Source organism: Hippopotamus amphibius, chromosome 4, assembly GCF_030028045.1.
Source record: "Hippopotamus amphibius kiboko isolate mHipAmp2 chromosome 4, mHipAmp2.hap2, whole genome shotgun sequence".
NCBI lineage: Eukaryota > Metazoa > Chordata > Mammalia > Artiodactyla > Hippopotamidae > Hippopotamus > Hippopotamus amphibius.
The window spans coordinates 166353537-166369204 of NC_080189.1; the positions used below are offsets into that span (position 1 = coordinate 166353537).

The window sequence follows — 15668 nt, forward strand, 5'->3', positions numbered from 1 at the left end:
GGAAGCTTGGAGACGCAGTAAGAAATAAAGAACAAAAGAAAGGTAAATCTGAGTAAATCTAAATTGGATGGACTGTATAAAAGAATAATAACTTGTGGTGTTCAAAAACATACAGGATTAAAACATACAAACTCAAACCAAAAGAGGGTAAAATAAGGAGAGAAAAGGGAACATGGAAAAATAAAAGACAGAAAATTAAAACCCAAATATATCATTAATTATTCTAATTAAAAGACAGAATGGATTTTAAAAAATGAACAAAACTAGTCATATGATGCTTACAAGAGACATACCTTAAACATCAGAAGGTTGAAAGAACAAGATAGAAAAGAAATTCCCTGTAAATACTAACCCAAAAAAAGTAATGTAGCTATGCCATTAGGCAAAGTACAACTGAAAGCAAAAAATATTTCTGGAGATAAAAGAGGTCATTTCATGATACAAAAGCTAGTTCAACAGAAAGACAACAATGTTAAGTTATGCATTCGACATGGTTTAAAATATGTAAATCAAAACTGACAGAACTAAAAGATGAAAGAGACAAATCCACAATCAGAGTGAAATACTTCAGTAATACTGTCTCAGCTTTGACAGAAAAAGCACACAAATTCAGTAGGGATTCAAAAGATTTGAACAACAGGACTGAGAAACACAACTCAGCTGACATATATCAAACACTACACCCAACAACGGTACAAATTCACATTTTCTTTAGCACACAAAATATCTGCCCAAACTGACCAAGATGGGGCATAAGGCAAGTCTCAAGAAATCTCAACCAACTCTAATCATATGGAGGATATTCTGACTACAGTGGATTTAGCTAGAAATCAACCACTAAAGAGATAAGTAGAAAATTCCCATGTACAGTTGTCCCTTGGTATCCGTGAGGGATTGGTTCCAGGACCCCCACAGACACCAAAATCGGCAGACGCCAAGCCCCTTATATAAAATGGTGTAGTACATGCATATAACCTATGCACAACCTCCTGGTACCCGTTAAACCATTTCGAGATTACTTACAATACTTGATATAAATGCTATGTAAACAGCTGTAAGTATAATGTAAATACTATGTAAATAGTTGCCAGTGTGTGACAAATTCAGGTTTGCCTTTTGGAACTCTCTGAAAAAAATTTTTTTTCCAAATATTTTTGATCCATGGTTACTTGAATCTGTGGATGTAACCTGTGGTTGCAAATCTGCAACCTGTGGTTACAAAGGGCTCACTGTATATGGAAACGAAGCGATTCATTTCTAAATGACACATGGGTCAAAAGAAATCATGATGAAAATTAGAGCTAAATATAATGAAATCATGATAGTGGGAGAATGTATTATACCAGCTATCGAGTTCTAAAAGCTATGAAAATTTGAGACAGTATTTGCAAAAGACATGTACAAGAAAATGCACAGAACATTATTTGTAATAGTCCAAATCGGGGAAGAATAAAATGGATAAATTGTGGGAGTTTCATACAATGAAAAACTTTGTAGCAATGCAAAGTAATGAATTACAGTTATGTGAAAACACATGGACTGATTTCAGAAACATAAAGCTGAGTAAAAGAAGTTGATACCAAAAAATGCTGTTTTCTTTTTTACATAAGACTCAAAAACAGGCCAAACCAAGCTACAGTGTTAGAAGCCAGCAGCAGCCTATGGGCAAGAGGGAGGAGTCAGAGATGAAGAGGCCCGAAGAGGGGCTTCCGGGGTGCTAGTTATGCTACACAAGAGGCTCCCTTGCTGAGAATTCATTGAACTGTACACTTCAGTTTTGTGTATTCTTCTGTATTCATGTCATAATTCAATAAGTTAAAAAAAAAAGAAAGAAAATGATATATACCACACACTTTTCTTTAACTTGAGATTTTCATTTAATACACTGAAATCAGCTTTCTACATGAAGTAGTATTCTACATAATTTTTAATGACTGCATAGAATTTCATTATATTGGAGTGTCATATTTGACCTAAATAATTTCCTATTGTTAAGCATCTAGAGTATTTTGCATTTTAATTAGTGTCATATAAAAGAAAAATGTATAATCAGAAGAGACAACTTTAATTTCCATGAGCTAAGATTTGGCTTTTTTGGGTTTTTTTTTCTGTTTTTTTTTTTTAAAGATCCCCTTCTGTTAATCTTAAAATTAATTATTCTTAATAAGTATCTACTGCTCATCTCTATTTCTAAATCACAAAGAACTGTAAACTTAATAGAAAAAGATTTGGACAGTGAAGTTTTTATTTTAGTATCATCAAAACAACCCACAAAATAACATATTATACATGATGCTTTGATGTATTGAATATATCATACAGCTCTCATTAAACAAGCCTACTTCTGTCCTTGACCTTGAGAAAACTATAGTCTAAGATTAGCAAAGGAAACATGCACAGCAAATAGCTCTGAAGAGCATCTGAAATTCCAAATGTTCCAGAGACTTTCTGTTTAGAGGGGGTGACAGTTTTCATCCTTGGTGACTCCAGTAAGAGTCTTCATCATCACTGCAACACCGCTTCATTTAAACAGCAGTTTGCAACTGTGGTGCACGGTGGAGTCACCTGGCCAGCTTTTAAGGAACCATCAACGCATGGGCCACATCCCAGATGAATCCAAATGGAAGGTCTTGAGAGTATGGGACTAATTTACAGCTAATGATAGCTCAGTGAAAACGTTATAGATACAAGTGCCTGCCCTCAGAGACTGTAATATACAAGGCAGCAAGATCTCATGAGAGACGTTTAAACACATACCTGTGCTTGCACATCACCTTTTTCAGCCAGGAACTGGTAATACTGAATCAAATCTTCCTCGAGCATTCCACTGTTCATTCCTGGATTTTCTACCTCGTCAGGCAGCCGTATTCTCTGTACTACTGAGCCTCCCGTCAGTGAGATATCACTCGCAACTGAAATGGGGACAAAGTAGTGATGGGGATGAAAGTCAGAGGGCCTGTCCCACAGACAGGAGTACAATTCCAGCTGCCAAATGCTTACAGGCACATGTAAAGGAAACTTTCTATAGTGGTCTACAGAGTACAAAATAGTAATCCAAAATAAATTCAGGTTTTTTTTCCCCACATAATATTAAGAAGCAGAACCCAAAGCAAATTTTTATTTTATTTTTTATATCTTTTTTTTTTGATGTGACCATTTTTAAAGTCTTTATTGAATTTGTTACAGTACTGCTTCAGTTTTATGTTTTGGTTTTCTGGTCTAAGGCACATGGGATCTTAGCTCCCCGACCAGGGATCGAACCAGCAACCCCTGCAGTGGAAGGCGAAGTCTTAACCACTGGACTGCCAGGGAAGTCCCAAAGTAAATTTTTAAAAAGTACTTGATCAACTAATGTAAAGACGATTCCACTTGAGAGAGCCAGTCACAATATTTCAAGCACTACAATGAAAACAGATCTATTTAAAATTAATACTGTTTTTTGTTTGTTTGTTTTTAGTAAGGTGAAAGGCAAAAAGGTAGGTACCATGATTGGCAACAAGACGATAATGAGTCAGTGCAGATTCACAGCTCTGGAGGACCCCAATGCCAGCCCAGTAGCGGTAACCCTGTAACACAACTTCAAGTGAGAAGAGGGCAGTTTCATAGGCTTCAGTGGCATTCTTGTGGGAACAAATAAAGCTAACCATACTCAGAACATAATTTTTCTGTCCTTTGGTCCAAGTACACAACTACATCATTTATCCTGAGTTTTACATTCTGAGGTAACTTATTCAGCAACTTCAACACCCACACTATAGCTAAGAACTAGGAAATAAAGTTCCGAGAGCAATCAAAATAGATGCCATTAACTTTCATGTGCAGTGTGCCCGTTTATCTGTAAGAGAAATTTATTTAGGCTCTTGCTTAGAACAGATTTCAATCTTACTTTAGATACAATTTTAACAAAAATAGGTTAACCTTCCAAAGTAGCTCTTAAAGATGCAACAAATTAGCAAAATAGGGAAGACAAGCCACTACCAGAACAGTCACAGCAATACCAGCAACAAATGACTTCCGAATAAGAGGGAAGATAGATAATTAAAAAGAAGAGAAAACAGAGCTCTCTGGAGCCATTTAGCACAGACTCAAATAGCTTTACCAACTTTAACAATCCTTAGGGAATGTCTGTATAATAACATGTACAATACTGATAACAATGTTCTTATTCGGTAGCCACTATTAAGAAGATCGGTAAAGAGTTTTAAAAAAGATTTCTGTCAAAAATATTTAATGTTTCTGCAAAATTCATCTGAAAATGACTTTTCAATTACTGTTTGAGGAATAAACATTCTCGGAGACTAAACAAACAAGTGGAAAAAACTTCAAAATTAGTGAGGAGTGTTTCAGAAAGTTAGAGCAACACCCTTCACTTATTGAAACTCCTTCGGCAGTTTACCTCTGAAAACAGGACAAAGCCCAAGCTCCCTGGCATGACGTACAGCTGTTTACATGATTCCTGTCTTCCTGTCCTGGTGAAGAACTACCTGGCATTCTATCCTCCAACCATTTTCGTTGCTTACTTTCTTCAGAAGCATCTCCTGAAAGCCCTCTCCTTCCAATGCCAGTATGGGTTAGGTGCCTTTCAGGTGATTCCCTGATGTTCTTGTGCTGTACCGTAATGGTCTTACTCATGTCTCCCTTTCTAGATTAAAAGCTTGCTGTACAATGGTATTATACCTTATTGATCTCTGAAATTCCAATGACAAGTATTCAATAAGTATTTTTGGAATACACAGAGAGAAAATTATCCACCATCTACCCAGTTGACCAGAAAACTAGATTTTCCTTCTTTGTTACGTCTCATAATCCCATCGATAACCAGGCCTATAGACCCCTCCAGACTGTGGACTGGTTTCTCTGCTTTCAGCCTCATTTCTGCTCAATCTCTTCTTTACATTCCTGCCGTAACTTACAAATCCATTTGGAACACAGTTTTATGGGTCAGAGGTCATGTGACTCACCCAAAGTCAATTTATAAAGTAGAAGGCAGATTAAACACCTCAGCAGAAAAGAACATGGTGGAAAGATCCTATATTTAACCACTAAGCCATTTAAGTGATCAATGCTATCAGATAACACATAAGAGATACCCTGTAATGAACTTTATAGGACACTGGTTCTTTGTATAGTCTTTCCTCAACTTAAATGTAAAATCTTAAAATGTAAAATCTGCCATAACCCAATCTGAAAAATGACTCTGACAAACAATTCCAACTTACAGAAAATTGAAAAAGAGCCATTAGTCAGATTTCTATTTTAAAGGCAATCAGCCAAACTAATCATTTTAATGACAAATTGTGGACTACCAATTTTTATCCACATGTAGATTCAATTGTTATATCCATTAGCAAGAAGCTGAAGGACATTCAACTGAATATTGGGTCTTAACGGATATAAGTAAATTTCAATCATGAAAGCTAGAAATGTGTGGCCCCTTGTAAACCAATGACTCAATGTTATCACCCTTCCATTTAAGTCTTACTTACCAAAACCATGTGGGCTATTAGGTTGCCCCCAAGAGCTCCAAAAGTATAATAAACAAGGGCCTGTGAAAGAACAAAAGACGCTTAACTGAACATAGGTACACATTCACCCAATTCAAACTGTAGTATACGACAAAGTTTTAATAGTATTACCTTTGCCTGACTTGAATTAACACCAAGTCCAGAAGCATAGAGAAAGCCAAGAGCCTGAAACAAAATGATAAAAGTCTGAATTCTTTCTTTGGTGTAAGTTTATCCAAGGCAGACATAGTTTTATGAACATGAAAGGATGCAAGAATCTTTAAACGGTAAAGGATTTGAACAGTCTCAAATATGTACAAATGTGGAATTAAAAAGCCTTGGAAATGCATTCAAGGTTTTACAAATTACACAATGAAATATAACTTTAAACAAGTAAAAAAGTTTAGCTTGAAGATTAAAGACAATTTAATAAAACATCAACTAGAAAACAAAAGCTGAACACACTTAAATATGACTTATACTTGATTCTTGGTGAAGAGCTGTTTTGAAACAAAATGCCTCCTATATTATTACATCAACATATTATCTCTGTGAAGGGTGATACACAATGCTAATGGGTAAGAGATTACTAAAATGATCTATCCCCAGAATAAAAAGAGGCAGCAAGGGGCTAAGTTGAAGGAGTCAAGGAAGAAAGGTCACTTTACAATGCCAGAGCATACACAATTTTCTTAAAAAAACCCAACCAACCAAACAACATACTGGCAATATTCTACCTTTTGCCCTGTGAGGATCATCCTCGATGACATGAAAACATAAGCTAAAGTTGTAAAGGCACGTGCTAGTCTCATCAAAATTCATGAGCTCTTCTAAATTTCCCAGCCTCCCCTTAAGTTAGAGATGTGACCAGAGGGGATGCAAGCCATTTTCAGACCTGGCCCTTAAAAACATTACAGAGGATCCTCCAGTCCTCCCTTCTGCTTTCATGATGGCCTGGAAGCCCCATGTTCCAGATGGTATACAGCTACATGATGGAAGCAGCCCCTCAACCTGAGTCACCATCTGAAGAGTGACTCAGACAGGAGAGCTGCATGGGACCTGGCATGAACAAGAAATAACTCCTTGCTATGTGAAGCCACTGTGATTGTGGTGCTTTGTTTCATCAGCTAGAATTAATTACTGTGTAGAGAGTGCTGTGGCATTGTAAGGTTCTATTATTACAGGGAAAAGACTCCTTAAAAGTAAAACCATTCCTCAGAACAGAATGTGTCTGAAGCTAAAGAATATATGTGTGAATTTTACATAAACTGATTTATGTAAAGAAGGGGAAAAAAGCTTTGAAAACAAAGGGGAGCAATTAAGATATAACTTGTTTATAAACCAAAACCAAGACTACATAGGAGTTGCAGACTGGTTAGGTTATCAGTCCTGTAGAAAACAAGGGTCAAAATGCCTGTTATTGTTTATACGGTCTGAAAACAGGCTTCTTTGTGACTAGAAATTTTGTTCTATCTTTAAGCAAATTCCACAACATTGATAAATCTTTATTATTGAAGGCATTTTTTTTTAAAGTGGGCAAAACACCTTTATAAGTAGGACACAAAACCCAGAAACCATAAAAGATAAATAAATTCAACTACGTAAAATTGCTAATTTTACATGAAAAAACTTATAAATAAAATTAAAAGACAATATAAAGAATACAGATAAACAGCCACATGAAAAGGTACATAGGACGAGCTCCGTAACAGTTCTGAGTGCAGGAGCTTCTGTCCCCACGGCGTTGGGGTGCACCACCTCCTGCCACACGGATGTAGTCACCAATCTGGAGGCTCTCCAAACCCCAGAGGTTAGGGGTTTTTATGGAGGCTTCATCACGTAGGTAAAGCTGATTAGTAACTCAATCTCCAGCCCTTTCCCTTTCCCTCTATTAAAGGCATTTTAAATAAACACAATGGCCCCTGAATCCAGGCATCAATTCTACCATTACTAGTGCGGAGTCTAACAGATTTTACATATCAACTGGTGTGAAGCAATAGGAAATCAGAATACCCACTATACGGCAGTCTAGTTAAAAACATTTTGAGTTCTTCGGCCTTAAGCTGTGCCATTCAGTTTTAGGAAAGATAGGTGATGAAGAAACAAACTAAAGGACACCATGAAGAAGCAAACAGACACACAGGTAGAACATTCTGCAGAAAAACTGGCCCTATCTCTAACAGAAAAAAAAAAAAGAAAGAAAGAAAAGAAAAGAAAAAAAAAGAAAGGTGGGGGCTATGCTAGAAATAATTACCAAATATAAATGTAGTCCTGGACCAGATACTGATTTGGACAAAACAGATATAATGAAAGTGTTTTGGTTCAACACCATACGCATATGGTATGGGTATTATATGATGTACAAATTTACTGCAATTGGAAGGGTAAAAGCTACAGACTGAAAAGAGTGAGTAATGGAAAAGTAGGCAATGACTTTTTATTCTTAATAAAGAATTTACACAAAAAGAAAGGTCTAGAAGGGTATGCATGGACTGACATATTACCAGTGCTTATGTCTGGGAGGTACATATGTGATGTTTACTTTCTTAGCTTTTTTAGTTTGTGTTTCTAGTTTCCTATAATGAACATGCACTGCTTCTGTAATAAATATTTTTTTTTACAAAAATAACAAGATTAACAGGAGCTACAGCATCTGACCTTTGGAAAAAAATGCAATGATTAGTAATTTCATATAAAAAACAACTACCTTCATGTTTCATTCTCTACAGATTTAATTTGGAAAACTACAAATATAATTTTGGCAAGATGCAATTCCAAAAAATGCCTTAAGTGAGTGTAAATGTCTTCAAACTAAGGAAAAAGATTGTCCAAGAAGACTGGTAAAATGATCTGCCACAAAATTAATATTTACAAGTCTTACTTGTTAAAGGAAGTCAGGGCAATGAGAGTAGCCTGCTGTTAAAATAAACCAGTGCAGTATGAGGAGAGATCCTCCACGGAAAGTACACTTACAGTTTGTCCCTTGGGAGAACCTTCCTCAGTCAGTTTCTCAAACATCTCTTTAGCTGCCTGGATATTCTGTGTCAGGTAATCACCAAACAAAAGAGCATAGGACACTCTCTCCAGGGCCTTCGTATGGTTCATGCCTGCTGCCTTTTGAAGATACCGATATGCTCTTTAAACATAAATAATGAAAAAACAAATTAGCAATATTTTGGAACTGCCATTAAAATTTTCTTCAAGATCTACTAAAATGCAGCTTAATTTCCTTATTCTATAGAATCCCTCTGATATTTTATTTTTACTAAAGTAGTGTTACTTAGAAAACATTCTGGCTATTTTTGTTTTTACACAGGGTACCACTTGTCTTATTGGAATATCTTGGAATTCTTATTACACTGATAGCAATCCTAAAAAAATTCTATTAAAAAAGTTAACTAGATTTGCAATGTGAGAACTGTAATAATGTGGTGTCCGGTAAATAATCCAATGAATGATAACCACCACAGCCATCTTTTAGAGTCTTTGCACAGACTATAACAAGGTCAGCTGAAACTAAAGGGACATAAAATGTTAGAGGACAATCACTTGTTTTATGTTCCTTCATTTCTAAATTCTAGACTTTGTCTGCAAGAAAATTACAAAGCAAAACCAAAAAACAGAAAACACCTGACAATAATTCCTTGTGTTTGTTTTATGTCACTTTGAATTCTGAATAGTCTATGTATTCCTGGCTCTGAGAAAGTACTATAACTTAATCAAGCATTGCCATTTGCTCACTGTTCTTCTTGTGATTGGAATTTATAACCTTTTTATCCCAGCAAGCTAAAATCTGATAAAAGTAATGCCCCTAATGTCCATATATCATATTAAGTTTTCTTGTAACACAACTTAAGAAATCCTTTGTCTCTGGCAGTACATTAAATTAAAAAAGTACTTATCCATTTATCTCAGTAATGGCCTATCTCAGGGGAAGAATGGAGTTGGCCGTGCTACCTACTCTCTTTTTTGGCTTTTCTTATTGCTTCCATTGAGGATTTTCATCCCAGTCTGGTACATCATTTCTGCTTCCTGCATTTGCCGTCTTTTGGCAGCCTCTTCTTCAGCTAAAAACAAAACGTCAGTTGCATTTATGTGGATGATTCTGTACCAGTTACTTATCAACCATCACTACCTATTCTTTCTCTTGGGTAGTCACGCAAACACAATTCATGATCTTTCACCACTGCCAAGTCTGGCCCTAGAGACAAACCTGGTTTTAGGTATGGCCTTTATCTGGCAAAAGAGAAGACTTAGGAAAAAAAAAAAACGACTAATTTAAATCGCTTTCTCACAGAGAAAGCAAAATCAACCTGCTTTTGGAGGGTACTTTTCTTCTAGTAATTCTAATTTTTTATATAATTCAACTAAAATTTCAGTAGGAGCTTATGATTACACATGCCAAGGTCAGCTAAAATTAGGACAGTAAAATACAGTCAGAAAAATACTGTTGTAGTCAAAGGACACTTCAGTCTCACTTAAAATGCTGCATATTTTTACAAGGATAAAGTATCTGATTAACCACATGACAAAAAAATTATTAAAATATTGATTTTTATTACTATAGATCCTGATTTAATGTTTATCTATTTTTTTCCAATGCACTAATACAACCCTGAAAAATCACAGAATTGTTATAGATTTCTCAAAAATTATTTTTCTACTGTAATATGGCATTTAAACAGAAATCTAGAACTGATCAAGAGACATTTGAGTATTTCATTAGGAGTAATATTTATAGAAATAGAAGTGAGTTGTTCTTGCAGTATAGAAACAAAATCTGATGTATTCAACTGGAGTACTTAATTATACTGGACTATGTAAGATGTCAGAATCTATGAAAGCCTAAATATTTTATCAGGGAATTCCCTGGCAGTCCAGTGGTTAGGGCTCTGCACTTCCACTGCAGGGGGCAGGGATTCAATTCCTGGTCGGGGAACTAAGATAAAGAATATTCTGTCAGAGCCATTATTCTGAAAATGTCATTTGGTATCAAATGAGGTATATTCAAGGTTTTCTGTTGTTCTTTATTAGGTAGAAAGTTTTTCCCGAAAACACAACTCGCCTTTAGAAGTCAGCCCCTTTGTAATGACATGAACACTTACTATATTTGTCAAATGTTACCTTAGCACACAGTGCATTCCGGTCAAGTATTTAGAAAAGGTATTACCTATTTTTCTTTTAACCACTATTAATTAACCTTCACCATAATGTCGTTTCCTTTATTGCCAAAAAATGTTTCACATTAATTAATTTAGCAGCCTGCCCGAGAGTTTTCAGAACCCATGCACACCAATGGAAAACCACCTCTAAATAAGGCACGAGTGTGATAAGCTGCCTGAGTGACGGCCTGGCAGTGAGTAAGTACACTGCATGCTTCCTGCACTGATGTCCAGGCTTTAAGGTGACAACCATATCATCAATGGTGACTATGTCTCACCAAGGTGGAACATGGATGGCTACAAAAAGACCTTTAAACCGTTGCCTGAGACAGAGAACAACATGGACATGCCTCCTACTGAGCAATACTTACTTTCACAGAAGCCCCACTTTTCATCTGCCTTGTAGTCATAGGTTGTGGCACACCACAGTCTGCCATCTTCCCTCCCATCCGAGGTACACGCGTCATATTCCTTATCCAGGAACAGGAAAGGGAAGTGGCAGGGCTCCCCGTGTGCTGTGCCTTCCATGGCGGTCAAAGCTGGAAAGATAAGGAAAAAAAGACAATCTAAACATGGAAAGCACCTCTGGTATTCACGGATTTAACACTGTCAATTTCAACTATGAGAATCTAAAGACACAGATACATGATTTGTAATGGGGAACATAAAAAAGCCAGCACTGATTTTGCTCAGGGACGACGTGAAGGTGAGTCAACTTGGTGAGCGTGGCTAGCTGACTACCCAGCTCTATACCTAGGTTAGAATTTCTGAAGGTCTTGAGATAATAAACTCAGAAAGTTAAAAGTCTACTGAAAACAGATGCCCAACTAGTGAGCAAAAAATAAGGCAAATGCAACTGAATCAAATCCACTGCTCAGCACAACTCTCCTCTTTTTTTCCCTATCTGAATGCTATAAGTCAATTTCTTCAATAATATAGTTACACAGGGAAAATGCTCCCCCAGGCAAAGTTAATCACTCACATACTCCTCTGTGATCCCATAGCATTTTATTAGAGTACTGATCATACACACTGAGCTTCTTTCTGTACCATACTCTAGCTCCCACTAGACTTTGAGCTTGTTAAGGGTAAAAACCGTATCTCTAATTTGTTCTGTAAGGTCTTTCCAAATATCTCCTAGGTGCTGGGAATTATGCCAGGTGCTGGAAATGAGGTGGAGCAAAGGTCTCTGCTATATAGAACTTGCTACCTAGCAAGTAAGAGAGAGACATTAAACAAAAGTATGATTCATGTAATGGAAAGGAAAGTCTCCCCATCAGGAACTGAAGTTTACACTGCACCTCAGTGGATGTCTAGGAAGAGGTCGTGGATGAAATGCTTTGGGGTGGGGTGGGGAGAAGTACTATAGACAAAGGGGAAAACGTGTGTTTAAGAATCAAATGAAAGAGAGCGTGGCACATTAGAGAAAATAAAGTTCATTATCTCAAAACATGTACTGTGAGTGTCAAAGTGGACAAGAGAAGAAGCTAAAGAAGCACGAAGAAGCCAGACTAGGGAGGTCCTGACAAATCTTACTAATGAATTTGGATTCTATCCTGAGAACAATGGAAACTCCAGAGTTTAAAGTAGGAGTGACATGCTCATACTTATACTTTATTTAGAGAGTGGACAATGGAATGCAAGGCTGGATGCAACGTGACCAGTTTAAAGGTTGTGACAGTGGTCTAATCAAGAGGTAATGGTAGCCTGAAGAGGACAATGGAATGAAAAAAGTGGATGTACTCAAGTGATGCTAAGGAAGTAGACATGGTACTACTTACTGACTAGATGTGCAGATGAGAGGAGAGAGGAATCAAGGCTCCCAGGTATTAGGCTTCAGGAAGTGAGTAGGTAGTTGTCCTTACTAAGATAGAGAACACTAAAGGAGGAGTAGGTTACTGGGTAGGGATGAAATGGATCAGGAGAGAGACAAGTTAAGCTTTGCTCCTGCTACATTCAAGGTAGCTAAACCAAACCAAACCAAACCAAACCAAACCAAACCAAGCAAAGATGTCTTAGACATCTTTTCAGCTGTAGCCCAGAAGAAAGTTCTCCAGTTTACAGATATATTTGAAGGCAAGAATATGCATAAGAATGCCAAATGAGAGGTATATAAGAATACCAAAGTGCCAGGCCTGAGCCTAGGCTCCAACCATACTCTGTAAGTATGAGTATGTTTACTGGTTGCTTTTACATGGAGAATTTAATGAGACAGCAGAGCTTAGTAAATAACAGCATAAGTTCTGGAGTCAGAACGCTTGATTCAAACCCTATTGATTATTAGCTGTGCGCTGTAAGTTATTTAATTTCTCTGCTTATCCATAAAATTATTTGGTGATAACCTCATCTACAAACAGGAATAACAGTCCTTGCTGCATAGAGTTAGTCACAAAGATGAACTGAAATAATACATATAAGGGATTCATCATGGTGCCTGCTGCTCAAGGTGGTAAGAGTCTAAGAGATGGCACGTCTATTATTATATTGGTACGTTTACTTTGAAAGGCTAGAAAATGAATGTTCCTTCTTTCCAGTGTAAAGAAGAATAAACCGAGATTAATTTGAAAATTATTTTCAGTAAGTTATGAAAGGCAAATGAATTTCAAATGGTTTACCACCAGGTAAATATCACTCATCAACCTGGTAATCACTGACCAGAGGCAAATTACTTCTTCACCACTGATCTGTCCACTTTTTAATAAATGATCTTTAATGTAAAGTCTAAGCAAAGTATCCTTTATCAACAACCTCAGAGGGGTCATTTTGATTACAGAATCTGAAAAAAGCACTCCCATGCACTGCTACTAGATTCAACTTTGCTTTAGGAAGACAGTGTCTGTACAACTGAAATTTGTAAACTCGAATTTCAAATTAACAAACAATGGTTTAAAAAATATTTGATTTTTTCCTGTGATGACAGAAATTTATGTTTTAAAAGCAAATAAGAATTGTCATAAGAATTCTAGTTTGCCAAAACTTTTATTTTCTAAGTGGTTCAAATACATGAAAGCATTCTCTTTCATGTGATGGAACTATATAGCAGAAAACAAACTCGAGAGAACGTAAAGGTTTTTGGCAACAAAAGGTTTTAACCAATTACTAAGTCAGCACTAACTTAAGCAGGAAGAACCCCCAAGGTACACCTGCTTCATCAATTTAGTAAATCTGAAATATCTTGGTCAAAATAATATGTTTATTATTAGTAGCAAGTTAGTAGAAAGAAAATTTGTATTTCTCAGCTATCTTCTCCAAGCAAAATCACCATAGGGAAACTGCTATTACCTTAAACTTGTTTTAAAGTCTTCCAAAAGTTACTGACTGGGAGTTGCTAGTTTCAAGTCATTTATCTCAAGTTGATATTCCTCACAACAGTGTTAATTTCAGTTAATTTTCTTTCCATGGAGAAATTCTGTAAGAATTTCAAAGCTATTATTTTTAAAACCGCCATAATAACAGTACCACTTTTAAAAACAATGGTAATCACTGCTCTGGCATAATGAGGCTGACTGATTATGCAATTTGGGTTAATGATAGCCAGTAATCAAATGTGACACTTAAAATGAAAGGGAAAAAATGTGTTATTAAATCAATTCTGCACCTTCATGTAAAAATGACATAGCATCACAATCTATTTAGACCTTGGGAGTAAGATATTTAATTTATGGTCTTTGAGAAGTTATAATAATCAACAGACTGCTTTATATTTAAACTAGTAGAAATTTGCTCTTGCAAGTCAATTAGAATCATTTAGGAAAGCTAGAAAGGTTTTTAACCACCTCCCCCCTGAAACCCTACCTGAACCTGTAATCCTTCAGTGCTGGCCAGAATATAGGTAAATGAGAACTTTCATACTGTCAGCAGGAGTGCAGAGGGGCATATAGCAATATGTTAGAACTGAAAAGTTCCATACACCTTTAGATTCCATTTTTTTCACTTCTGGGATGTTTACTTACAGAAATGCTCCCGCAAGGATACAAAGAGGTATGTCCAAGAGAGCATTTGTGCATCATCATAATTTTAAAAACATAAAGCCAAAAAACTCAAAGGTTTATCAAGAGTAGATTGGTTAAATCAACTATAGTGTGGCGTTACAGAGAAACCTGGGCATCAACACAGATGGAATCAAAGATCACTAGACAGTACTGTAGACAAAGCAGAGAATGAAGGCTGAGTCTTGGGAGCAACCTTATGTTTCAACATCAGGCAGGTTCCGAAGAACCACAGCCAAGTGAAGAAAGCATCTTCAGAGAAAGGAAAAAACTACATGAGGGATTGGTAAAATAAGGACAAAGAACTGACCAGGTGTTCAGCAATTAGCATGTGCCTGGAGGAGAGTGGATTTAGTGGTCTGGAGGGGACCAGGGCCTTGTTAGATTCAGATTAGAGAATGGAAAGAGAGGAAGTGAAATCAGTGAATAGAGACAACTCTTCCAAAGAATAATGCTATGAAGGGGAGTAGAGAAGTGAGGTGGTTGCTGGAGGGGCATTGGGGGCCAGGTTTTGGTTTTTCCAATATTCAGATATTATAGCATGTTTGAATGTTGGTGCAAAGACTTCAAGGGCGTGGACAGAGAATGTCATTTGCCATTCAGTAAACAAAGAATGTTGTCTGCCACAGAGCCACCAGCCACTGCAGCTGGCCCCTACCCCAGCAGTGCACCCTGAGGCGAATTCAGGATGGAGAAAAACAGGATACTGGCTCTATATAGTTAAGATGCATACCTAAGGAGTAATTTCAATGAGCCCTGACTCATGCATCTTCTCAAATATAGAAAAGCACTAAAATCATTAACTTGAGATCTCTGAGTTTTGTGATTAGCAGTAGTCTTTTGATGTTTGACTACATGCATTTTTTTTCCCCCAGCAAAAACTCCTATATATCTTGGCTCCTCCCTTACCTCTTTGGAACAGTTCCTCAGAGCTACCTGAGAGGTTGTCTCCCACAGTACAGTTGTCAGCAAGGTCCCCGAATAAAACATAATTTGCAACTTTTAGGTTGTAT

At 36.8% G+C, this 15668-nt stretch overlaps 1 protein-coding gene across 1 annotated transcript in view; it reads right to left on the reverse strand.

Moving 5' to 3' along the window:
- Nucleotides 1-15668, reverse strand: part of SEL1L (SEL1L adaptor subunit of ERAD E3 ubiquitin ligase) — a 55981-nt gene that overhangs the window by 21337 nt on the left and 18976 nt on the right. The window contains exons 4-10 of the mRNA XM_057731294.1: nt 11038-11205; nt 9466-9571; nt 8478-8640; nt 5637-5690; nt 5487-5546; nt 3485-3566; nt 2758-2912 (exon numbers count right to left, since the gene is read on the reverse strand). Coding sequence (XP_057587277.1) covers nt 2758-2912; nt 3485-3566; nt 5487-5546; nt 5637-5690; nt 8478-8640; nt 9466-9571; nt 11038-11205 — 788 coding nt within the window. The remainder of the gene's footprint in view (nt 1-2757; nt 2913-3484; nt 3567-5486; nt 5547-5636; nt 5691-8477; nt 8641-9465; nt 9572-11037; nt 11206-15668) is intronic.